Genomic DNA, 26,187 nt, shown 5'->3' on the forward strand with positions numbered 1-26,187 from the left:
TGTTATTGGAATTTTGATCAGAATTACATTAAATCTGTATAGTGCTTTGAAAGTATGGTCATTTTGATAATATTCTGCCTATCCAAGAGCAAGGTAGATCTTTCCATCTTCTGAGGTCTTCTTTGATTTCTTTCTTTAGGATTCTGCAATTTTCATTATATAGATCTTTCACCTCTTTCATTAAGTATCTTATTCTTTTTTTTTTGAGGATATTGAAAATGAGGTGCTTTTTCTCATTTCCCTTTCTAAGTATTTACCACTGATATTACAGAAATGCATTTGATTTTGGGGTGTTGATTTTATATCCTGCTGCTTTGCTGAATTCATTTATTAGCTCTAGAAGTTTCTGGTGGAGCTTTTAGGGTCTCCTAGGTATAGAATCATATCATCAGCAAATAATGCCAATTTGAGTTCTTCTTTCCCTATGTGTATCCCTTTAATTTCTTTCATTTGTCTAATTGCTCTGCCTCTAGTTTTTCAAAACTATGTTAAATAGAAATAGTGAAAGAGGGCATCTCTGTCTTGTTCCAGGTTTTAGAGGGAATGCTTTCAATTTTTCTCCATTTAAATTTATGTTGGCCTGGGGCTTAGCATACATAGCCTTTATAATGTTGAGATATGTTCCTGTTATCCCTAGTTTTTCTAGTGTTTTGAACATAAAAGGATGCTGTATTTTGTCAAATGCTTTTTCTGCATCTGTTGGGATGACCATATGATTCTTTAAGCCTGTTGATGTGATGAATAACATTTATTGATTTCCATATGTTGAACCAACCTTGCATCCCTGGGATGAATCCTACTTGATTCTACTAGCTTTTGGATATGTTTTTGTATTCGATTTGCCAGAATGTTATTGAATTTTTGCATCTATGTTCACTAGAGATATTGGTCTGAAGTTTTCTTTTTTTGAAGTGTCTTTGCCTGGTTTTGGAATCAGAGTGATACTGGCCTCATAGAATGAGTTTGGAAGTGCTGCCTCTTTCTATTTCCTGAAATAAATTGAAGAGTATTGATATTAGTTCTTCTTTAAAGGTCTTGTGGAATTCCGCTGTGTATTCATCCAGTCCTGGGCTTTTCTTGGTTGGTAGACTTTTGATGGTATCTGCTATTTTGTCACTTGTAATTGATCTGTTTAAATTGTATATATCATCCTGATTCAATCTGGGCAAACTATATGACTCTAGAAATTTGTTGATGCCTTCCATATTTTCTATTCTATTGGAGTACACATTTTCAAAATGATCTCTAATTATCTTCTGTATTTCTCTAGTTTCTGTTGTGATACTTCCTTTTTCATCACGTGAGTTTTCTCTCTCCTTCTCTTCGTTAGCATGGCTAAGGGTTGATTTTCTTCTTTTTCTAGGGTTTTGAGATGTAATGTTAAGTCATTTATTTGTTGACTTTTTCTTTTTTTAAGGAATGAACTTCATACAATGAACTTTCCTCTTAGAACTGCTTTCATAGTGTCCCAGAGATTTCGATATGTTGTATCTGTGTTCTCATCCACCTCTAAAAATTTTTAAATTTCCTCCTTGATGTTTTCTGTAACCCATTGTTCGTTCAGTAACATATTATTTAGTCTCCAGGTGTTGGAGTGGATTTTATTTCTTACTGTATCATTGATTTCTAGTTTCATTCCATTATGATCTGATAGAATACAGGGTAGTAGTCTATATTTGCTAAGAGATACTTTGTGGCATAATACATGGTCTATATTTTAGAGAAGGTTCCATGTGCTGCTAAGAAGAAAGTATATTCTCTCATTGAAGGATGAAATATTCTATATATGTCAGTTAAGTCTAAGTTATTGATTGTCTTATTGAGTTCTATAGTTTCTTTGTTCAGCTTTTGTTTGGAAGATCTATCTGTGATGCCTTGTTTTATAACCCAACCTTGCATTTTCTTTCAAGGTGTTTTTAAAAACTAGTTAGAATGTAAATTTGTTTATAATCTAGTTATTTTTGCATCCATATTCTTATTTTTTGATCTTTGTTTTGAAAGCACTGATCCTTTAAGTAATAATGATATAGAAAAATTATCCCATAGAAATAATTTTTATATATTATTAAATCATGTTATAAGAATTATCCACTGCAATCGTTTTTTATAAATAGAAATGAGTTTGAAAAACATCAGTAATAACCGGTGCTTTTCAGGGAACTTAAATGTGTAATTAGAAAATTTGAGCAGAATCAAAGTGAGTCATTGGAGTTCCATTGACTTTTCCTTGATCCTAGAAAATGCCACCATGCACCACTCTTCTTTTATGCTCTGTATAATTAAGAAATAATACCTGTCAGGATTTCCTTACATTTGACTGTATAATAATCTCATTTTCCCCTTAAAATATTGGAGAATAAAATTCTGTTCATTCTGCTCACATTCTTTAGTTCTTGCAAATAGGACCATAAAACTGCATCATTTTGTCACTGAACCATTGGACAAGTGGGACTGAATACATTCTTTTTAGTATGCTTTTTCCTAAGTTCATTCCCACCAAAAACTAGAACTCATATTTTCTTGAATATATTTTTTGACTGAGAAACTACTGATATTGGTTATGGGTTTTTCTAGTGAAAAAGACTTTAGAGAAACATATATATACTTAAGAAACCGGAAAGTAAATTGGATACACTTAAGCAGTAGTGGCTTTTGCAATTTTCAAGTAAATTAATGACATTTTTTACATTAATTGCAAGTTTAATGGGATGTGGCTTACTAGTGGTCTATAATACAGCTTTTTATCTTGCTAATAATTCACTTTTTCTTCTTTCCTCAGTGATATTGGGATTGGTCAATCTCAAGATGACAGCATAGTAGGGCTAAGACAGACAAAGCACATCCCAACCGCCTTGCCCGTCAGTGGAACCTTGTCCTCCAGTAATCCTGATTTGCTGCAGTCACATCATCGCATTTTAGACTTCAGTACTACTCCTGGTGAGCACCTCCAATACTGCTTTTGTTTTCTCATTGTCATCTTTTTCCATCTTTGATACCCAGATGCAAAGAGTCAGGGTGAACCTTAAATTCCAAACCTTTGGTACCAGTTCTCATCATATTCTGCAGACTGTTTTGATATGGCTACAGGAAATTTAATCTCTCTGAACTTGTCTCCTCTTTGATAGAATGAAGAATAATACATGACATGCAGTTATTACTAATTCATATCAAATAAATAAGAATAGGAGGTATATTTGAGGTCACTGTTGGGCTCTTCAGTATAAAAAAGATCAACTTTAGATTAAAAATTTTCTTTCTTTGATACCCACATGACAGTCTTGTGTATGTGGTACTATGTACTGATGTGGTTTTGTTTGTCTAATCATTTAATTATCTATAGGGGAAGATGTGTTTTTACATTGTAGTGTAAGAATGAAGCTCACAGACAGTTATTATCAACAGCCAACATATAATCAGTAACTCCTCAGGCTTGCCCTGGAGAATACCTGCTGATAAAACAGTGGAGGGAGCTTGATGTAAAGTCTCAGATAAGACCCTGCTGCTCTCTTTGGATTTGTGCATTCACAAAGAGATTTTTCTAATCAATTTTTGTTATTGCATGTTCCCACATACCTGACTTTTCTAGGAGCTTCATCAGTCTTTGAAGAGCTCTGGTAAGGAAGAGGTCAAAGTTTATCATCTTTTCTAGGGAACTTCTTTCCAGATTACTTTGCATGACCATATCACTAAATCCTTTCTATTTATGTGGTTTTCTTTCCTCCAGATTTGCCAGATCAAGTCCTAAGGGTTTTTAAGGCTGATCAGCAAAGCCGATACATCATGATCAGTAAGGATACCACAGCGAAGGAAGTGGTCATTCAGGCCATCAGGGAGTTTGCAGTTACTGCCACCCCAGATCAGTATTCACTGTGTGAGGTCTCAGTCACACCCGAGGGAGTCATCAAACAGAGAAGACTTCCAGATCAGCTTTCCAAACTTGCTGATAGGATACAACTAAGCGGAAGGTATACGCTATCTTATTGGATTTCTTACCCCCTTTCGAAACCCACATCAGAGTGTAAGAGATGAATACTTTAAGGGTTTTTTTAAGTGACTAAATATCCTGATAGATTAAAAACAAAGCACCCCACAATGAATTGCTCTATCAAAGTAAAGGTATACACTGCTGGCCCTCACAAGGAGCTCTTAAGCACTTATTCAAGGGCACGGTGACCTGAAAGTTATTATCAACAGCCAACATACAAAGAGTCACTCCTTAGGCTTGCACTGGAGAATACCTGCTGATAAAACAGTAGAGGGAGCTTGATGAAAGTCTCAGAGTAGATAGACCCTGCTGCTCTCTTCTCTTTGGATTTGTGCATTCACAAACAGATTTTCTAATTATTTTCAGTCATTGCATGTTCCCACATACCTGACTTTTCTAGGAGCTTCATTAGTTTAGGCAGAGATATATATGACAGTGTTTTTGGCAGAATTAACTAACTCTGTCAAATGAGGCATTGTACATTACAGAAAGCACCCCTGAGCTCTGGAACCAAACTTTAGTTGCTACAGAGCTTGGTCCCTTGCTGTATAAGTGCCCATATCACATGTTACGTGCAAGAAAACATTGTGCTGATTTTGTCATTCTTTTCAGTGACATTTTTACTGTTGGAGATATGTAATTTTGCCCTCAAACCACAAATAACTAAAAGTTGAAAAAAGTAGTTAAGTTTTGGCTCTCATATAATTACTGGATCCTATACTGAATGAAAATTGAGTTGTCACAAAAATAACATTTTTCTGTTTTTCTAGCGGAATGTTCCATTGTGCTTGACTTTCCCGTGTTATAGATCTAAGCTATGATTTAATTCACTCAAAATTTGTTTTATAACTTTCTTATTCCTCACTTTTATTTCCAACCTCAACACTAGTGGATAGTTATATTTTAGGAAGTTGGTTTTTCTCAATTATCACTTGAATGTACATTGATATATCTATAATCATGATGGAGTTGTTCACATCTCCAGGGAGCTGCAAGTTCATGATCCACATTCATTATTCAAGAAAATTATATATGGGCTTCGTGAGTAGTCAAAATGGAGAGCATGTCAAAAGCCCAAGATACATTTTTCTGCTATAGATGTTTTGTGAAATATGCAAAAGACCAGCTTAATGGGACCTCCACTTTTTCTTTATTTTTATAATTTTATTTAGAGAGAGCATCTGCCCACCCTAAAAAGAGGAAAGGAAGGAAAACTGGAGGGAGGAAGGAAATAGCAAACAGCAAAACCTAAATGCTGTTTTCAACAAGTTGCTTAAAAGGAGATGCACTAGCTCTGAGTTCTTGTCCCTGCACTGACATTGACAAGTCATTAATCTATAGATGACTCTGTTTCCTATTCTAATAGGGATATCACCTGTCCCATTTACCTATAGGGTTTTCATGAAAATTCATATATTTAAAAATTAAAGTCTGTTTTAGGATTTTTCTAGTCATAATATCACTTGAGTGAAATAGCTTTTAGGTTTCTTAGGAATTTTAATAAAATAAGTAAAACTTGAACTGATTTAATTTGGATCCATCAATCGTCAGATTCTCTTTTCACTCCGGGAAAATGGAGTGAAGCCTTGGGTCTGATCTTTCTTGCTTCCACCTGTAGAGCCTGTACCCTTATTTAAAATGAAAAAAAAAAATTTTTTTTGAAAAGCTATTTTCTGTCATCTATAACCAAAAGGGTAGAATGATTTAGAAAGCAGGAAAGGAATAGTGAAAAAGAATTAAAGTCAGTACAAATGAAATCCCATGGGATTCCTTCCTTTCCATTTCTGAACACTGGGTTCTGTGATCTGGCAGTTGATGCAGCAACTGCACTGTCCATCTTGGTTCAAAAGAATTCTTCCTTAATTCAATTCTGTATTCTCTCAAGCTTTCCCTAAAAAGTAGCTTTGTTCTTTTACGGATGTCATGAGACTTCTGCTTAGGCTTGACTACGTCTGACACACTTCTGCTTTCACAGGTATTATCTGAAAAACAACATGGAAACAGAAACACTTTGTTCAGATGAGGATGCTCAGGAGTTGTTGCGAGAGAGTCAAATTTCCCTCCTTCAGCTCAGTACTGTGGAAGTTGCCACACAGCTCTCCATGCGGAATTTCGAACTCTTCCGCAACATTGAACCTACTGAATATATAGATGATTTATTTAAACTTAAGTCAAAAACCAGCTGTCACAACCTGAAGAAATTTGAAGAAGTCATTAACCAGGAAACATTTTGGGTGGCATCTGAAATTCTTCGAGAGACAAACCAGCTGAAGAGGATGAAGATCATTAAGCATTTCATCAAGATAGCATTGCACTGTAGGGAATGCAAGAATTTTAACTCAATGTTTGCAATCATCAGGTAAGAGGGCATATCTGTCTTAAGATTCAGTGCATGTTACAGATTAGAAACAATCTCGTCCAGGGATACCATATAATTATATAAAATGTGGTATTTTATAAATGACTCACTTTTCTTTCTTTTTTTTTTTTTTTAAATACCATGCTGGTAATCAAACCTATGCTAGACTGTCATTGACTCATAATGAACAATTCTTTTTAAGATAACAATACCCCAAAGAATTATCAAGATTAAATGATACAGTGTATGTGAAATTCCATTGGGCATCATAAAGCAAAAGCTCAATAAATGTTTATTTTCTTCCCTTTTAATTGTTTTGATTGAACCTGGAAGAAAGTGCAAATGAAAAGAATTAGTTATTTTGATGTTAAATGTGACTATAAAATTAGTCATTTTTTTCTGCCTGGAAGTTTGATCATGCTCTCATGACTACTGTGTCTTTTGGTTTATTTTCTTACTATAGAATATTTTCCTGCTCTGTTTTATAAAATGCTTGCTATGTGCCAAACACTGCTATATTTGGAGGAAAAAGCAACAATGCTTTTATTCTAGTGGTTTTGCTGATGGTATGTTAGTCAGCTTTCATTACTATAACAAAATAGCTAAGATGAATACCTACTTATGAAGAGGAAAGGTTTGTTTTGGCTCATAGGTTGGAAGTTTCAGGCGGTGGTCATTTGCCTCTATCGCTTTTTAGCCTGTGATGAGGCAATAGCATGTAGTAGAGCAAAGCTGTTCAAGTCATGGTTAGGACATGAAAAAGAGGAAAAGAAAGAATTCATGGTCCCACCAGCACCTTTTTAGGATACACCTCTGTGACCTAAGACCTCTCATTAATCCCTGCCTCTTAAAGACTCCCTCTAAAACTTTCCAGTAGTGCTAATGGAGTAGGGACCAACCCTTTAACCTATAGGCCTTTGGGGGAAATGTAGAATCGAAACTCTAGCAGATTATAAGCATATCAGGAGAGTATAAAGGAAAGAATAAAATCCATTGTCTTGGCCCTGACTCTGCTTTTATCTGTCATTCTTATTACCCAAGTTTCCTATTCATCCTTCTATAAATTGCTATACATGTAAAGCATACATGCAGGTTTATTTGTCAGTAAATATGCAGTGCATCATTTTCCTTCCTTCACTTCAGAAGAGATCATTTAATTGTATCCCACTTTTCTTTTTTCCCCTCTCAGTGGCCTAAACCTGGCACCAGTGGCAAGACTTCGAGCTACCTGGGAAAAACTTCCCAATAAATATGAAAAGCTATTTCAGGATCTCCAAGACCTATTTGACCCTTCTAGAAACATGGCGAAATACCGCAACGTCCTCAATAGTCAAAACCTGCAACCTCCCATAATCCCTCTATTCCCTGTTATAAAGAAGGATCTCACATTCCTTCATGAAGGTAAATACAAGGTAGAGGAGTTCTGTCTTTACTTGTAGAAGTAGAATAAATGCCATGTGATTTCTTTTTTCTCTTTTGCCACTTACAGGAAATGATTCAAAAGTAGATGGGCTGGTCAACTTTGAGAAGCTAAGGATGATTGCAAAAGAAATCCGACATGTTGGCCGAATGGCTTCAGTTAACATGGACCCGGCTCTCATGTTCAGGACTCGGTGAGTGAGTCACCTCCAGTGGCACATGTGGGACTAGAGAGGTTTAAAGCTTCCCAGTGAATGAAGAAATTTTGTATATTTATATTTGCAGTATTGCAGAAATTATATTAGGGTGTACCAAGTATCACCGTCAAACTTCCATTCGGCAACAAGTGAACTTTTGACTATTAATAAAAAGTTTGTCCTTTGTGGATATTTTTAACTTAACATTAATCACAGATATTTATTTCCTATTTTTTAGAACAATGACTTGTACAGTTAGAACTTATAATGGGTAGCATGTACTAAAATATGTAAATATCCTAAACAGGATTGTATCAGTATCCCACATACTAGATTTAGATGTCAGCTTAGTCAAAAATGATTAGAAGGCAAAAGAAGTCAGTCTTCTAGAATAAAAAAATGTAACTGTATTTGTCTTTTGAACCAGAGAAATGTGTCTAGTAAAGTGGTGCGTGTGAGATGATATGCAGTTTAACATTTGTGGGCTTCTAGAACTGCTTATCCAGAAGTCTAGTCCTTTCTTTCTGAGCTTGTGATCTCTCTGTCTCTTTCTACACCCATGCTTCAATCTCCATGGCTCTCACTTACAGGAAGAAGAAATGGCGGAGTTTGGGGTAAGTGGTGGAGAACTTGCATACCCCCACACAGTTCTTGCTCAGCTCATTGCATTATTTTCCTACCTGCTGTATTTTCTGATGCTTTGCATTTTTTTTTTTTCTTAACCCTCTTGCTCTAGCAGAATTTCAGATGGCAAACTTACTTCAAGTTTAATCTTCTGGGGCTTATGCTTTTGAAGTCATGATCCTTGAGAGCTGTGAAATGATTGATGATTGTTTTGTGGAACTATGGGCCAGACATACTTCTGAGCTCTCAGAGTTTTAATATAATTTGTTTCTTGAAATAAGGAAAGCCCAAAGAAGTGGGAGGGGAAGAAGGATATTAGGAAGAAAAATTGTGCAATTTAAATACTATTGCACAGATACTTTAGTACATATGCATAATATAAAATGTGCCCCCTGGTGTTAAAACCAAAGTTTTTACTGCTCAACTAACTACTGTTTTCATTCTATATAAACCAATCTTTTTAAAAAATAATTTTTAACAATTCATGTGCTAAATAGTTTCCATACGTAGATGTTTACATTTGCATGATTGTTGTATTAACAGATTGACCATATTACTATAAACACTTACCACATTCAACCCAAGAAATAAGAAAACAATTGTGAACAGTGTGGCTAATTTTGTTTGAATCTCTATAAAACACCCTTTTTAGGAGAAGTAAAAATAGTGTAAGTCAATGATTGTAGCTGTGAAATCTTGCATGAGCTTTCATATATAATTGTTTGCTGGCTTCTATGAAAGAATGTGAATGCTCTGTAGAGGAGAAAAGTAGAATTTCCTAGTTGAATCAGAACAAATGCCAAACACATATATTTATGTATATATTGTGTGTAATTCTTTTTAACTAAAAACATTTATAAATCTGTATGATTCTATATTCCATTTAACTGTCTACTTACTGGAATGAGGCATGTGACCTTTCAAATGTAGAATATGTATATAGTTTTTGGCAGTTTCCAGTTGATAAAATAACCCTATGCTAGAGTGAGTTGCATATGTACCTTTTCATCTTTCAGGTCTCTCAGCCAGGGTAGTACAAATGCAACAGTGCTAGATGTTGCTCAGACAGGTGGTCATAAAAAGCGGGTACGCCGTAGTTCCTTTCTCAATGCCAAAAAGCTTTACGAAGATGCACAGATGGCTCGAAAAGTGAAGCAGTACCTGTCCAATCTGGAGCTGGAGATGGATGAGGAGAGTCTTCAGACATTATCTCTGCAGTGTGAGCCAGCAACTAACACATGTGAGTTTTTTCTGGAAATGGTTACAGACTCTGACTGTAATGCGGGTTTGTCTCCTGTGCAGTGACATGGGTGGTGACAAGATAAGGCCTAGTGCAGACAAAGAAGCTGCCAGTCCTCGGGTGCACTAGCCTTTCCCCTGTGCTTGATGAGGCCTTTGTGTCCACTTGAGTTACTACATGGAAGACAATACTGTGGACTTATTCTAGTTTGCTCTGGTTTCATTCCATCATAGCCAGTACTCATTTAAGGGACACAAGGGCCGATGCAGCTCCAATTTGCATTCCTTGTTTTCTTAGCAGTGGGCAACCTGAGGGGTTGGGGCTTGTCAAGTCAGAGGAGCACCAAACTGGATGTTGCACTGTGCCTTTTATATCCACAGCCCGGACATTTCTCAGCCACAAATTTAGCTGTCATTTGAAGCAATAATTCTACTACACAGTGAGCCATAACTTAGCCTGAGGTGTATGTAGGTCCTCAGCATTTTAAAAACCTGTCCTGACTATGAGCCAGTCTTGATAATAGAGTATGTCTGTAGTTAGTCCCAGCTACTCAGGAGGCCTAGGCGAGAGGATCATGAGCCCAGGAGTTCTAGGCCAACCTGGACAACAAAGCAAGATCCATCTCTTAAAAATAAAAAAAAAGGAGCTAAGAATGTAGTTGAGTGGTAGAGTACTTGCCTAGCAGGTATAAGTTCTTGGGCTCAGTCCCCATCACTGCACAAAAACAAATAAAAATTGAAATCTGGCTAGGCTAGACATGGGCTGGTTCTGTTTTTATCTGTATCTGTATTTATAAAACAAAGGCATTTTTCATTTAGGACACTTTGGAGCCTTCTATGGACAGGTTTGAAAGATAATCTACAGAATTTTAATGTTAAAATAGATGATTTTAGAAGATTCACATAATTAGATTTACCCAGGACACTATTAGGCACTTTATGTCATGATGAAGAGCTTTTCCTCTGAAGGCAGAGTGGTCTGACTTCAAATCTTGCTTATTCCTCTTAGCAATAATATAACCTTGGAAGAGTCACTTTGAGTTTTCTCATCTTTAGCTTCTGAACATGTCAAACAGGGGAAGCACATGTCATTGGATTGTTTTAGATATTAAGATTATATGCACAAAATTTCGTTGTCCTGTTAAACTGGTTTGCCTTCTGTCTACCATGGAATTATACACTTGATATAATACGTAGGCACTATGGATTATTATTTGTTTACATAGATCATTCTCCATAGCAAAATTTGAAAGTAAATATGTTACAGTTAATAGCATTTATTAAATTAAAACTTAGCTCAGATGTGTCAAAAAGTTTTGGATGTCATTTAAAAAAATAATTCCTGATGATTTGCCTGTTGTAGCCTTTATCCCATATATAAAACACAATATCCGCATTTCTATTTTTATTTTTAATTTGGTGTTTTGATAGCGTAAGCATCTTTGAGATTACTAAAGATGGATATTTTAGTGTTCTAACTTCAGAAAATACTCTTGTAGTTCTACATAGCTACTAACAGTTTCCATTCTTTGTACAATTTTCAAATCAAACAATTACCAGTGCCTAAGAATCCTGGTGACAAAAAGCCTGTCAAATCCGAGACCTCCCCAGTGGCTCCAAGAGCAGGGTCACAGCAGAAAGCACAACCCCAGCCACCGGCGCAGCCACAGCAGCCACCACATAAGGCCAACCAAGGACTGCAGGTTCCTGCTGTGGCCCTTTATCCGTCACGGAAGAAGGTGCCTGTGAAGGATCTCCCACCTTTTGGTAAGTGATAAAACTCAGTTTTTCTCCCCCTCCCTTTCCTCAAACATGAGGTTTATTATAATTTTTTTTAAATTAGCACTTTATAGTTATACGTAGTAGTTGGGTTCATCCCAACTTCATTTTCTTATTTGGTGCTATTCATTGCCATGCTTTCCAGATTAGGAAAAGAGATGTCTATCTTGACTAACTTGTCTGTCATATTTGAGTTTCTCTGTGATAATTATCTCCTAATCAAACATAAATATTCAGTAAGTTAAGCTTTACTTTTGACAGTAAGAAGGACTGTTTGTATACGTAGTGTCTTATTTAATCACATTTGTCATGCAAGGTAAGGGAATAAAATGAACAAGTTATGCATTTACTAACTTATTTTTTTCCAGCACTGAAGTGGTTTTGTTCATATTATGACTTTTAAACTAGTTTTGCCTTCTGATCAATGAATTGCAGAAATTTAATCAGAATATTTTAAGCTTTGTCATTTGTCTGGAGGTGATTTTTTTTCTTTTTTTGGGGGGTTACTGGGGATGGAACCCTGGGACTTTGGCATGCTAGGCATGAAGGCGAATTCTTATTTATTGAATCACTGATTCTGTAACTTGGGAGCAGTGAGAATACATCTAATGCCTGAATGTTAAAGAGCAAAATCATTTTTCATCTTTCCTATCAAAAGTAACTCATCTACTGGCTTAGTACCTTTATATAAATGTAAAACAAAGTAACTTTATAAAATGTATTGGTTCTTTTTTCTATATGTATGTAGAAGGAAACAATGTTAATAAAAATGAAGACTTTTTTAAAAGTAAATGGATAGTAATGTGTTTGTTTAGATAAAATTAGATGGCAGTAATGAAGTTCCTGCACTCTGAGTTGGACAGAAGTAATGTGGTGGAACTCTCACGGACTCTATCCTTACCCGTTCCTCTTGATCAGCAAATGTGTGTTAAGTTTTGGAGGAATGTGAGAAAAGGACACTTGACATCTGTCATCTGTCCCCTTTCAATTATTTGTTTTATTCTCCCTATCACAAACAAATCAAATTACATGTTTCTTTATTGCTTTTGCTCTCAACAAACATGTATTCCTAAGTCCCCTGCGGGATGACTTCTATGTCCTCTTCTGTGCCGAACTTTTTGTTTGGATCATCAGTCTTTCTTTTAGCTAAAAAATAGCCTGTTAGCCATATTCAATATAATGTAGGTGTGCCTGCATAAAAGCTCTCTCCCATTTCCAAAGAGATATCTCAAAATACTTTAGGTCCATTTGAATTTATTTATGAACTTAAAAAATGTGCTTGAAATATTACATGTCATCTTATGTATTTAGTGTAACCTATTTAAGTGACATTATATAAAATAGTAACTTAAAGATTTTTCCCCATTCTAATTAATGAAATAATTTATTTTTTTAGTCGTAGTTGGACACAGTATCTTTATTTTATTTTTATGTGGTGCTGAGGATCGAACCCGGGGCCTTGCACTTGCTAGGCAAGCACTCTACCTCTGAGCCACAATCCCAGCCCCGAAATAATTTCAAAGTAAAATTTGACTTTCTTATTTCTTATTTTTGTGGAGGGACCCACTTTACATCCTCATACTACTAGATCCTGCACTGGTTCACTCCCTTCTTCTGAAATCTTTTCGTGGTCTCTGTGACACAATGCTTTCATGAAGTGTCTCCTGCTCCTCTTTCATGTGCTTTATTTGAGTAGTAAGGGCATAGAATTCCTTTCATTCACTATTTTAGACAGTTCCTCTTAACCCTTGGCCCTTTACTTTTCTCCCATCATTCCCACTTCTCCAGAGCTAACATTTCAAACAATACCAGATGTTTCCATCCTAAACTTTGAAATAACTGGAGTTGAAATTGGCTGTGCCGCTTTCATCCTAAATTCAGATGTTTTCAGATTGTCTTTTCTTCATTGTTGAATATGAATGATGACTACTTTAAGGTTTAAAATATAAAGTAAAATATCAAAAATAATCTCTTTTTAATAGTTTAGAAGCTATTGGTCAAAAACAAAACTCCAAGTATCTCATGCTCTTGGTGATCTGTTTATACCATGAGTAGTGATGCAAAGAAAAGTTAGATCATAAGTAAGTTGAATCTTACTGTAATAGTAAATCTTAACACAAAAATGCTTTTTAGTCATTAGTGTTTATTTTCAGTCTTGAAAATGCATATCTAAATTATTTTTTTATAGGTATCAACTCTCCACAAGCTTTAAAGAAAATTCTTTCCCTATCTGAAGAAGGGAGTTTGGAACGTCACAAGAAGCCAGCTGACGATACAATATCAAATGCATCTTCACAGCTATCTTCTCCTCCCACTTCTCCACAAAGTTCTCCAAGAAAAGGTAGAAGTATACAACTTGCTCTTTTCTTTTATCAAACTCTATACTTTTCAGTTATAATAAATTCTGGAATTTTTAATATTATATTATTCATTTTAAATGATTCCTCATGATGTTCACTGGATTTTTTTCCCTCAGTGTATAAATTGGGAAAAATATTGGTATTTCTTTTTAATATTATTCTTATAATAAATAGAATTAAATTTATAACTATTTGGAACTATTTCTAAAATTTTTTATTTGGCCAAGTGTGGAAAGAATTCTTTTACATTAAAATTCCATAAGACTAAATTTGATTACATAAAATTTAATACAGAGAAGTGCTCTTGGAAAGCATAAAAAATCTTATATGTTCCTGATTTATTTTTTTCATTGTGTTAATATGGGTCTTGATTACCTTTTTTGTTGCTGCTTTTTAAAGAGACTACCTTTTAGGCAATCAAAATCTTCTCCTTATATGGATACTTTCTTATATTAAAATAGATGATAATTTTCTTCCACATAACTCTCTAGGTTCCTTCCTTCTCTTCCCTTTAATTGAAAGGGAGGGTGGGTGTCAGTCAGTAGTAAAAAGCTAAGATCTAAAAGGTTAATTAATTATAATATTTTACTGACTCAACAAATAACTGCTTTTCTTTGTAGACATTTCAGGCTTCTGTGCATTTGGTGTGGGTGTCAGTTCTAGGGCCCTTGTGAAATGGATATATCTAAATTCTTTTCTCATCCTATTGTTAGGTGGCAGTGGCAATCAGCTGAGATCTTTTGGCTCCGGGCAGTTGGACTTAACCAGTTCCTCCTCTTCTCTTGGAAGTGAGAACAGTAACAAGAATAACAATGCACCACGGACCTATGGGATAGGTGGGGTTTTTAGAACCAAAAATGGGGTGGGAAAGAGAGGAATCGTCTCATTAGTTGAAGAAAATGAGAAAATTCCTCCAAGTGTCAGGTGCTCAATCTAAGTGATGATTTTTCTGGACAGAGTTTTTTGGTTTTTGTTTTTATTTTTTTGAGCAGACTTTTCAGGGAAGATTTAAATCTTGTTTATCAGAATTTGTAGTGTGTGTTTATAAAAAGATATTTCATATATGAACATGTTCAATCTTTTCAAGACCTGTGTAACCTTTAAAAAATAAATCAGGAAGTACCAATTTACTAAATGGATGGAAACATACTTCAGTTGGGAGCATTTAAGTGCTCTAGAGATATATATACATACATACATATATATATATTTTTCAAACTAATGTGAGATCCCTAGTCATGTATATATAGAAAAGATAAAAATAAGTACTGAGATTTGTTTTTTTCTTTTCCATTAAAAATATCAAGACAAGCTTCTTCCTTTGTGACTTTCAGAAATATTTTTAGTAACAACTAGAGTTAAGGGTGCTTTTGGGATAACAAATGGACATCTGTTGAGGCATTTTACAGTGATGGTCTGAAGAAAAGTACACATTACATCCTAAACAATTGACTTTTCATGTGATTCAGCTGATACATTATTAATGTTGAAAAACTGAATGGCAAAAATCCAAAGAGATATTCTTTAGATCTTATTTCTTATTCTTTTTGAAGACTATTTTCAGTTGAATTTTCTCTGCTGTACTTATACTCTAAAAGTTGAAAACAAGATTACTGATTTTACAGTTGGGGGAAAAAAATCAGTTGTAGTTGTTGTTGTTTCCCAGTACTGGGATACAAATCCTGGTCTTGGGTATATGCTGGGCAAGTGCTCTATCACTGAGTTATATCTGCAGCCCAGTTTCCTTTTGTAGTTTAATGGTAGTATAATTCATTAAGAATAGTCAAATAGTGCCATAGTTCCTGCATCTTTTCTGAGCTTCTATAATTGTGTGTGTGTGTACGTGTGTGTGTGTGTGTGTGTGTGTGTGTGTCCCTCTCTAACCTTTGATTAGATGAGCCCCATCAGTAAAAATTTACTTTAATCTTTTAGTCACTTGGTCAATCAGTGGTGATATCCATGCATTATTTTTTTTTTTTTTTTTTTTTTTTTTTGCTTCTATTTGATGGACTTCAGTCTTATGTTGTAAACCTAGAGTGTCTAACTAATGTGGTTTTGTTTCTCGTGCAGGTTATACTTTGGCTCCCAGTGGTACTGTGGATAATTTTTCAGATTCTGGCCACAGTGAAATCTCTTCACGATCCAGTATTGTCAGCAATTCTTCTTTTGACTCGGTGCCAGTCTCGCTCCATGATGAGAGGCGCCAGAGGCATTCTGTCAGCATTGTGGAAACAAACCTAGGTGTGGGCAGGACAGAACGGCGGACCATGATTGAACCAGATCAATACAGCTTAGGGTAGATGGCTTTCCTTAGCATTCTTTCACATCCCTTCTTTCATGTCTCTTTTAAGAATGAATCCTTTGTGGACTGTTAAGTACCATCTTCTTTTTGTTGAGCCTATTGCTTTTTAGTTAAGCTGCTTCTTTATTGCATGAACACTGTGGCTTTGTGTGGGAGGCGGAGGGTGATGTTTGGCTGTATACCACTTCCTTGGTATAAGCTGCCTTCCTTAAGTATCCAGATGGTGTTGAACCATCCTTAACCTTGCAGGGAAAATGTTCTTCTCTAGCAAGTCATTGTTCTTTTTCTCTTTGCACTTATTTTATAGTAATGACAAAGGTAAGAAAACTGGACATGGCAGAACTGTCCACTATAATGCAGTTCAGTGGTATTTTCGGCCTCTTTCTGAGATGAGAGAAAGCTATCCTTCTAGGGAAAAAAAGATATTGAAATCATTCACTGTTTTCCTTTTCATCTGTTTTGTCCATTTAGATCATATGTGCCAATGTCTGAGAGCCGAGGCTTATATGCCACAGCTACAGTAATTTCTTCTCCAAGCACAGAGGAGCTTTCCCAAGACCAGGGGGATCGTGCTTCCCTCGATGCTGCTGACAGTGGTAGGGGAAGCTGGACGTCGTGCTCAAGTGGTTCACATGATAATATACAGACCATCCAGCACCAGAGAAGTTGGGAAACCCTTCCGTTTGGCCACACCCACTTTGATTATTCAGGGGATCCTGCAGGTTTATGGGCCTCAAGTAGCCATATGGACCAAATGATGTTTTCTGATCATAGTGCAAAGTATAACAGGCAGAATCAAAGTAGAGAGAGTCTTGAACAGGCCCAATCCCGGGCAAGCTGGGCATCTTCCACAGGTTACTGGGGAGAAGACTCAGAGGGTGACACAGGAACAATAAAGCGAAGAGGTGGGAAGGATGTTTCCATAGAGGCTGAAAGCACTAGCATAACATCTGCAACCACAGAAGAAACCAAACCTGTGCCCGTGCCTGCCCACATAGCTGTGACACCCAGTACTGCAAAGGGGGTCATAGGTAAGTTTAAAAACTGGGAGTCTTGGCACATATGGATCATGGCTGTAATCTGATTATTTCAAAAGTCAAAAGTATTTTGTGGGTTGTATTTTTTTTTTTTTTTTTTTTATTGAACCCCATGGTGTTTAACCACTGGGCCATTCCCAGACCGCCACCTTTTTTTTTTTTTAATTTTTTTAATTTAGAGACAGGGTCTCACTAAGTTGCTAAGGCTGGCTTTGACCTCATGATCCTCCTGTCTCAGCCTCCCAAGCCACTGGGATTATAGGTGTGCACCACCATACCCTGCTATGTTTGTGGTTCATTTTGTTTGCTTTACAGGGCTTCCAAATTAGCACTGAATTCATGATTTTTATATGAATGGTGTGGTTAAGAGCCCAGCTGCATATAGTAAAACATTCAGTAAATTTGAGCTCCTAGTATCAGTCTACTGTCATTATGGATATTACCTAAATTTTTTTCTTTTAGCTGGAAAATTATCAGAATAGATGCCTATTTTTCACAGGGAAGGGATTTTTTTTAATTGAAAATCTTTTAAATGTTGACCCTTAAAATATATTTAGAACTTTATCCTTTGCATAATAAAACCTTTTCATTAGCCAAGCATGGTGTGGTACACACCTTTGACATTAGCTACTCAGGAGACTGAGACAGGAAGATTGCAAGTTTGAGATAACCTGAGCACTTGGGAAGACCCTGTCTGAAATTAAAACTTAAAAGGGGCTCATGTGTTGCTCAGTAGTAGACAAAATTGCCTAGCATGTGTGAGGCCCTGGGTTCAGTCCCCAGCATGGCAAAATGTCCTTTCATTGATTTTTGTTATGTTGTCACACTGTTTCTGTGCTCAATGAATTCTGCACACTAGAGCAAGGCAGAAATTGCTTATCATGTAAAAGACTAAGGATTCAGGCATTGAACTCGGGCAGAAAGGGTTGGAATCCGTGTTTTGCTACTTTGTACTAGCTCTCTGATACTGGACAAAGAAGCTCTGCCTGTTTGTTTCCTCATCTATAAAATGAGTTTAGTAATCTCTGCTTAATAGAGTTAGTGTGTGGATGAAAGAAAATCTATGAAAAGTACTCAGAACAGTGCCTAGATAGAATATTCATAAGTAACAGAAAGATGCTGCTGCTCCTTCTGATGCAAAGTGATCTGGAATATGGGCATTATGGGCATCACTTTCATTAGTAGGAACATTGTAACTATTTTGCCTTACAAATAGTTGTGAGTGGAGGTCAAATTTAATAACCCTCTAAGATAAATAAGGAGATAACAGTAGTTATAGCTTTCTATCACTGCAACAAAATACTTGAGAAAATCAATTTAAAAGAGAAAAGATTTATTTTGGCTCACAGTGTAAGTTTCAGTCCATGGTCACTTAATTATATGGGGGGCTGTGGTAAGGCAGATGGGGAAGGTGTGACAAAGCAAAACTGCTCATTTCTTGGCATCCAGGAAGCAAAAAATGTGAGAGAAAGGGACTGGGGACAAAATATTCCCTTCAAGGACATGCCTCAGTGACCTACTTCCTCCAGTGAGACCCCGTGTGCTAAAGTTTCCAGTAATGCCATCACCTAGAGACCAAACCTTCAACCCATGAGTCGTTAGAGAACATTACAGATTTAAACTGTAACAAGAGTTAAACATATTCTTAGGTTGATCTTTGTCAAGTGTTTTCTGTTGATAAATTCATTCTCAGAATTTTTATTGAAAAGAAAGGAAGTATGATTTTTAGTTCCTAAACAGTTGAGTCTAGAAAGTTCAATAAAACTTTAGTTTTACTTGCTTTTATAGATTTCATGTTGTAGGTCATAGACATTAACTAATAAAAAGATTTGCAGAAAAATAAATACCTCATAGTTTTAGTTTCAAAATTGGCATCCCTCTTTCTATACTACTTTTTCAACTTTATTTTAATTCACTGTTTTCCAGTGAAGCCTAGAGACTTGAAAGTAACATGGAATTGACTCTCAGGTTGATAAAAGCAAACCAAAAACGGAATAGACTAGTTTGTCTCTGGGGCAGGGAGAGAGAGAAAGAAAGGTAATTTTCACCAAGTACAAACATTTTCCAGTCATAATACTATGTACCTTTTATGTTCTTGCTTTGCTTTAATCTGAGCAATAAATCCAAGGGTTAGGTGTTCACCTAGTTAACACTTCTTACTATTTTATAGGCACAAGCAGGTTTTTGTTGTTGTTTGTTTTTTATAGTGCTGAGGATTAAACCCAGGACCACACAGGCTCAGAAGGTGCCCCTAACAGTGAGCTACAGCCCCAGCCTTACAATATTTTCTTTAAGTGGTCTGTTTGTGCTTAAACATATTTAGATTGCTAGTAGCTTCACTGACCACACAGAGGTAACTGCGGTGGATATTTGCTTTAGTTAACATCCGTTTCCTGGCCAGCCTCACACCTGGCTGGTCAAACCAGAACACATTTGCTGCAACACTGTATATGGTGTTTTAATAATAATTATTTTCATGTTTTATAAACATTTGTAGTGTGAAGTAGTCTTCCACAAAATTCTTAACAGCTGGTACATTGTTTCTGCTGCAGCACGAAAGGAGGGCAGGTATCGAGAGCCACCCCCAACCCCACCCGGCTACATTGGAATCCCCATCACTGACTTCCCAGAAGGGCATTCCCACCCAGCCAGGAAACCTCCGGACTACAACGTGGCACTTCAGAGGTCTCGGATGGTTGCCCGGTCCTCGGACGCTTGTGGGCCCTCGCCAGGACAGCAGCCACCTGGGCCCCCGACCAGCAGCAGGCCTGTGAGCAAACCTCAGTGGCATAAGCCCAGCGAGTCCGACCCACGCCTCGCCCCTCGCCAGTCTCAGGGCTTCTCCGCCGAGGAGGATGGTACATGCGTCTTCTTAAAACCTTTGCAAGAAAGGGGAACTTGGGCTCCTGTGAGGCTCCAGGGGGACTGGTGCTCTGACCTGTCCTCAGCTGTGTCCCTGCAGAGGCCACACAAGGAAGAATCCAGGTTTAGGGTTAAAGCTTTGGAGGGCTTTCTTCATGTGAGATGTTTCTGGGTTCTCTCTGCATTTTTTCTAAGATTACAGGGGGTCACTTGTAATAAAGCGTGCAGGTGACTGGATATCTTTACTAGATTTTTTTTGTTGGTTTTTGTTTTCTGTGGAACTGGGGGTGGAACCCAGAGCTTCCAGCATGTGAGGCAACCACTAAAATACCCCAACCTGCATTTCTTTCCTAATTCTTAGTAAAATGAAAGTACTTCTGTGGCTCTATTTTAAGGTTAAAAATTAAACATCTCACAAGTTTATACTGTGAGAATTTAAAGGAACATTTTGAACTATAAAACAAGGATGGTTCAAGTTTTCTGTGGAAAATGTCACATTTGGACTTTCAATGAGTTGGCTACACTTGGAGATGAAAGACATACTTCTCTCTTTGGACTTCTTTTTACAAATTTAAAAACCTACCTGCCTCTCTTGGATCGAGTACAGGAGGGAAATCATATTCTCCCACCTTCTCTTTATCGTTTTGTTTCCAGTTTAACCTGTTTTATTATGCAATCATTATAGAAAAAACGTGAAATACAATAAATGAACACTATTCATAATCTGCCACTTGAAGATGACCACTATTAACATCTTTTTATAGACTTCTTAATGTATGTGACTGTGTATAATTTTTTTGAATTTTTTGTTTTTTTAGTTGTAAATGGACACAATACCTTTATTTTGTTTATTTATTTTTATGTGATGCTGGGGTCGAGCGCTCTACCGCTGAGCCACAACCCAGCCATGACTGTGTATTATTAAACAACACAGTCTGGTAGCTCAGTGGTAGAGCACTTGCCTACCATGTGTGATGCACTGGGTTTGATTCTCAGCATCATATATAAAATAAATGCAATAAAGGTCCATTGACAACTAAAAAAGTATTTAAAATAAAACAAACACGGCACATTATGTTTTTATAACTTTCCTAAATGAATTTATTACTCATAATTTTGCATCTAATAAACATAACAGTATATGTATTGTTAGTATATTTGTGGGTGTGTGTGTATGAACATATGCATTATATATCAATTTTTAAGCTTTTAAAATTGTTAATTGCCTAAAAAACAGACAAAGGTTTTTGATGAGCTGAATATGTATACATATGTACGATTTGTTTTTATTAGTACATCAGTGATGTATTCTCTACAGCATAGGAAATTACTTGCTTGCTCATTGATTTGTTGTTTTCTTCCCTGCCTTGTTTGTAGAAGATGAACAAGTGTCTGCTGTTTGAGGCACAGGCTGTCGTGGATCCTGAGTGACCACCTAAAGGAGAGCACAAGAAGACGCCCCCAGCACTGGGGCCATGGAACTCACATCCTGAGGATGGTGGACCAGTTTGCCTCCTTCCCTGCCTTAAAAGCAGCATGGGGCTTCTTCTCCCCTTCTTCCTTTCCCCTTTGCATGTGAAATACTGTGAAGAAATTGCCCTGGCACTTTTCAGACTTTGTTGCTTGAAATGCACAGTGCAGCAATCTTCAAGCTCCCACTGTTGCTGCCTGCCACATCATACAGTATCCATTCCAAATTCCAAGATCATCACAACAAGATGATTCTCTCTGGCTGCACTTCTCAATGCCTGGAAGGATTTTTTTAAATCTTCCTTTTAGATTTCAATCCAGTCTAGCACTTGGTCTCGTTGGGATAATGAGAACAGCTAGCCAATGAACTACTTGGGGCCTTTAACCCACCAAGGAAGACAAAGAAAAACAGTGAAATCCTCTGAGTACAGTGCTTGTCCACTTGTTTACAATGTTTTTTTTTTTTTTTAATGAATTTAAAGATTGTGTTTAGAGATTAAATGTTATATCCATTTAATGATTACAGTATTATTTTGAACCATAAGTAGGGTTGCCAGCCTGGGTTTCCAAAACAAAAACAAAAAAACCAAATATGCCGGACAGGGTGTTGGCCACACAAGAAGGGAAGAGAAGACCTGGTTTGTGACCCTGTCTTCCCATGTCCTTCTGGCCTCACCCTCAAAGTGCCCTATCCTGGAAGTATGAAATGTTAGCCAATTACTTAAATACCAAGGCACCTCATCCACTCCTTCCCCAGTGGGTGGGGGTCTTTTGTAAAACTGTTTGCACATGGCCAGGGGAGGGAAATAGGACTCGTTGTGTCCTGTGTGAGCCTTATGGAGGCAGGGCAGTGTCATCTGAGGGTGTGTCCTGCTCCATTGAAATGGATGGCAAACCCCATTTTTTTAAGTTATATTTTGGGATTTTGTTAATTTAGAGATTTAGGATATTTGTGTTTTTATTTTTTAAAAGAAACATTTATAACTGGATAGCATTGCAGTGAAAGCAGCTTGGGGTGTTGGAGCTAATGCCAGCTGTTAATACTGCTCTTTCAAGACAGCCTCCCTTTATCAAATTGGCATTAGGGAATAAATAAGTCTTTAAACATAATAAAAGATCAAAAGTCTGGTTAGATATGCCAGCCTTTGCAAGGTGGGTTAGTCACCAGAGACTAACCTGTAAGTGGCTTTATGGATGCTGCGTAGAGAGAAGTCTAAGTGTAGCAACCATCTGCTCACAGCTGCTATTAACCCTATAATGACTGAAAATGACCCTTCCACTCTATTTTTGTGTTGTTTTTGCACAGACTCCGGAAAAGTGAAGGCTGCCAATCCGAGTAGTACTCAAATGTGAGGAACTGCTGGTCTTGGATTTTTTTTTTTTTCCATTAAATTCAGCTGATCATATTGATCAGTAGATAAACGTAAATAGCTTCAAATTTTAAAAGTCGAATTGCAGTGTTTTTTCACTGTATCAAACAATGTCAGTGCTTTATTTAATAATTCTCTTCTGTATCATGGCATTTGTCTACTTGCTTATATATCACATTGTCAATTTATGCATTTGTAATTTTACATGTAATATGCATTATTTGCCGGTTTTATTATATAGGCTATGGACCTCATGTGCATATAGAAAGACAGAAATCTAGCTCTACCACAAGTTGCACAAATGTTATCTAAACATTAAGTAATTGTAGAACATAGGACTGCTAATCTCAGTTCGCTCTGTGATGTCAAGTGCAGAATGTACAATTAACTGGTGATTTCCTCATAACTTTTTGATACTACTTGTACCTGTATGTCTTTTAGAAAGACATTGGTGGAGTCTGTATCCCTTTTGTATTTTTAATACAATAATTGTACATATTGGTTATATTTTTGTTGAAGATGGTAGAAATGTACTATGTTTATGCTTCTACATCCAGTTTGTACAAGCTGGAAAATAAATAAATATAACATAAAGCCTTGTGAATATTCTTAATGAATTGTGCATGCTTTTTATTTCTGAAATAACAAATCTTCAGTCTCACTACCAGAGCTTGAAATCCAGAGGCATAAGAGGCTTAACTTCTTGCTTGGTATAAACTGTCTGATAGCCTATTTCTTTTAAGGAAGCTTTCTGTTGATTCAAAGAAATTAATATCATTAATGTTATTAACACCAACATATGCATCTTCAGATTTGGCACTGCTTCTTAAGGCTCAGTAAAAAATGAAGATATCAAAATATATTTGCATTAAACATTGTCTTTTCTCAATCTTCCCCCAAAAATCTGTATGGGACAAAAATATTTTGATTCCCAGTATATGTACTGAGAAGTAGGACCTCAGAGAACAGAAAATTATTTTTCAGGTTCATGATCACTAAGAGTACAATTTAGCTATTGATTGTGAACTTCTAAATAGAATATATTTTGTCTATGAGGGTTTGTTTTCTGTGATGCTGGGGAGGTACAGCCTCACGCATGCTAGATAAGTGCTGTACCACTGAGCTACATCTCCTGCCCTCTGTGAGTTCTAATGGTGAATCTGGATAATATTTCAATCTATCAAAAGGACACATATTTGGAATGGAAAAATCAGTTAAGCAGCAGCCTGCTTAAATATATTTTGAGATCAAGGACTCATTTCTTAACCTCAGGCAAGGCATAAAAAAATTATTGCACACTCAATAAGTCTCAGAAGCTGGAAAGGAAGCATTTTTCCATTAGAAAGGTGAGAAAGGCTAAAAAGGGATCAGGGGAGGGGAACTGCTCACTGGCCAAATGTAAAAATCTTTCTGAGGCATTTGCACTATTTTGCTGATTTTTGAAAATCTGGCCACCAAAATAATTTGAAGAATTAAAGCAGAAAAAAAAAATGTTGCCATTTGCCATTCCAGTAGCTTTACCTATACCTTTAAAAAAATGAAGTTACTATGCACATACCTGGGTTGTTAGAGGCTCAATCTTCCCTTCCTTCCCTCTCTTCCTCTCTCCATTCATTCGTCTGTCCTTCCTTTTTTCTTCCTCCCTCCCTCCCTCCCTCCCTCCCTCCCTCCCTCCCTCCCTTTCTACTGAGCATTGAACCTAGGGGTGCTTTACCACTGAGCTACATCCTCAGTCCTTTCTCTTTTTAAGACAGGCTCTAAATTGCTGAAGATAGCCTCAAACTTATTCATTCTCTTGCTTCAGCCTCCGGAGTTACTAAGATTACAGTTGTACACTACTGTGCCCAGCTTTTTATCTATCTTAAAACACACAACTAGCAACTCCCCTATTCTATCATTCAAAAAGCTTAATTTTCTCAAAACTTTTTTCCAAAAAAAATCATAAGAACCTGATGTTTTGGAAAATAGCCTCTTGATATCACTTTTTGCATTCTATTGACACTAAGACAATGAAAGATCAGCCATGATTTATAATCCTATTATGTATTATTGCCCTTCTGTATTTTAAGTTACTTACCTCTTTGTGGCCGAAGAACTGTCTCCAGGGTTTCAAGAAATAAGTATTTGCCAATTGTAACCAATAACAGTGACAAAATGTAATCTGTGTTAATAGTGAAACTTTGTCAAGGATTTCTTTCTTTTTTTGGTGGTGCTAGTGCTGGGGATTGAAACAGGGCCTGGTGCATGTTAGGCAAATGTTCTACCACTGAGGTTCACCCCTCATACACCCAAGTTTTAGGAATACGGTAGAAAGTTTGGGTGAGAATCTGATGTTCTCTCTAATCAAAGAGGTAAAACACCTGGGTGTGTGTTTTTATACAAGTTAAATCCCCACAAATATTTTCCTCAGCTTCTCTCCATTTTCCTATTAGAAAGTGCACATTTTACTTTAATCCATATATTAATGTTTCATCTTCATTTCACTGGTAGTTCAATGTTCATAAGTGATTCTAACCTCTGAGTGAGGAGACATTTATCAACACTTCTTGGGTCTATGTATTTCTTTATACATTGTCACATCAATGTTATAGGAAGCTCTTCTTGAGTCCATGATATTCTCCTTTAAAAATGGCTTGCTCAGGGGCTGGGGTTGTGGCTCAGTGGTACAGCACTTGCCTCACAAGTGTGAGTCACTGGGTTCGATCCCCAGCACAACATAAATTTAAAAAGTAAACAAAACAACTATTAAAAACTAGCTTGCTGAAAAAATAAAGGTACAGGCTGGGAATATTGCTTAGTTGGTAGAATGCTTGCCTTGCATACACAAGGCCCTGGGTTCAATCCCCAGCACAACAACAAAATAAAGGTCATGCAGCAACCCATGAGTCAAGTTGTTGATGGGTAAAGCACCTGATCCTGTGAAAATTCACTAACAATATTTAAAGGAGCAGAGATTGTTAAAGGAGGCAATAATAGACTGCAAATGAATAGGGAAGACAGCAACCAAGACCAACATGTCATGTAAGACATTAAAGTGAATGAAAATTTACCTAGTTGAGAATGAAACAAAAACAGTGACTGGACTTGAAAAACAATTTGTGAATTGTACTTTTATTGACATACATGTTTTAGCCAAGTACAAGGCAAGCACAATAAAATTCCTGCCTCCCTGTGAGATTATTCT

At 36.6% G+C, this 26,187-nt stretch overlaps 1 protein-coding gene across 10 annotated transcripts in view; it reads left to right on the forward strand.

Annotated features, from left to right (window-relative positions):
* The window catches only part of Rapgef2 (Rap guanine nucleotide exchange factor 2), a 252,152-nt gene extending 228,559 nt beyond the window's left edge, over positions 1–23,593 (forward strand). For 5 of the 10 annotated variants that reach the window (XM_077803436.1, XM_077803437.1, XM_077803441.1 and 2 more), the window contains 14 exons: positions 2,780–2,937; positions 3,725–3,965; positions 5,961–6,344; positions 7,534–7,745; positions 7,834–7,957; positions 8,551–8,574; positions 9,601–9,824; positions 11,384–11,590; positions 13,791–13,943; positions 14,676–14,798; positions 16,033–16,258; positions 16,736–17,295; positions 19,854–20,159; positions 21,541–23,593. In XM_077803436.1, coding sequence (XP_077659562.1) covers positions 2,780–2,937; positions 3,725–3,965; positions 5,961–6,344; positions 7,534–7,745; positions 7,834–7,957; positions 8,551–8,574; positions 9,601–9,824; positions 11,384–11,590; positions 13,791–13,943; positions 14,676–14,798; positions 16,033–16,258; positions 16,736–17,295; positions 19,854–20,159; positions 21,541–21,566 — 2,968 coding nt within the window. In that variant the 3' untranslated portion in view covers positions 21,567–23,593. The remainder of the gene's footprint in view (positions 1–2,779; positions 2,938–3,724; positions 3,966–5,960; positions 6,345–7,533; positions 7,746–7,833; positions 7,958–8,550; positions 8,575–9,600; positions 9,825–11,383; positions 11,591–13,790; positions 13,944–14,675; positions 14,799–16,032; positions 16,259–16,735; positions 17,296–19,853; positions 20,160–21,540) is intronic. The other 5 variants (XM_077803438.1, XM_077803439.1, XM_026395959.2 and 2 more) reach the window with 4 other exon arrangements.
* The last annotated feature ends 2,594 nt before the right edge of the window (positions 23,594–26,187 follow it).

This window comes from Urocitellus parryii, chromosome 10 (genome assembly GCF_045843805.1).
Source record: "Urocitellus parryii isolate mUroPar1 chromosome 10, mUroPar1.hap1, whole genome shotgun sequence".
Classification (NCBI taxonomy): domain Eukaryota; kingdom Metazoa; phylum Chordata; class Mammalia; order Rodentia; family Sciuridae; genus Urocitellus; species Urocitellus parryii.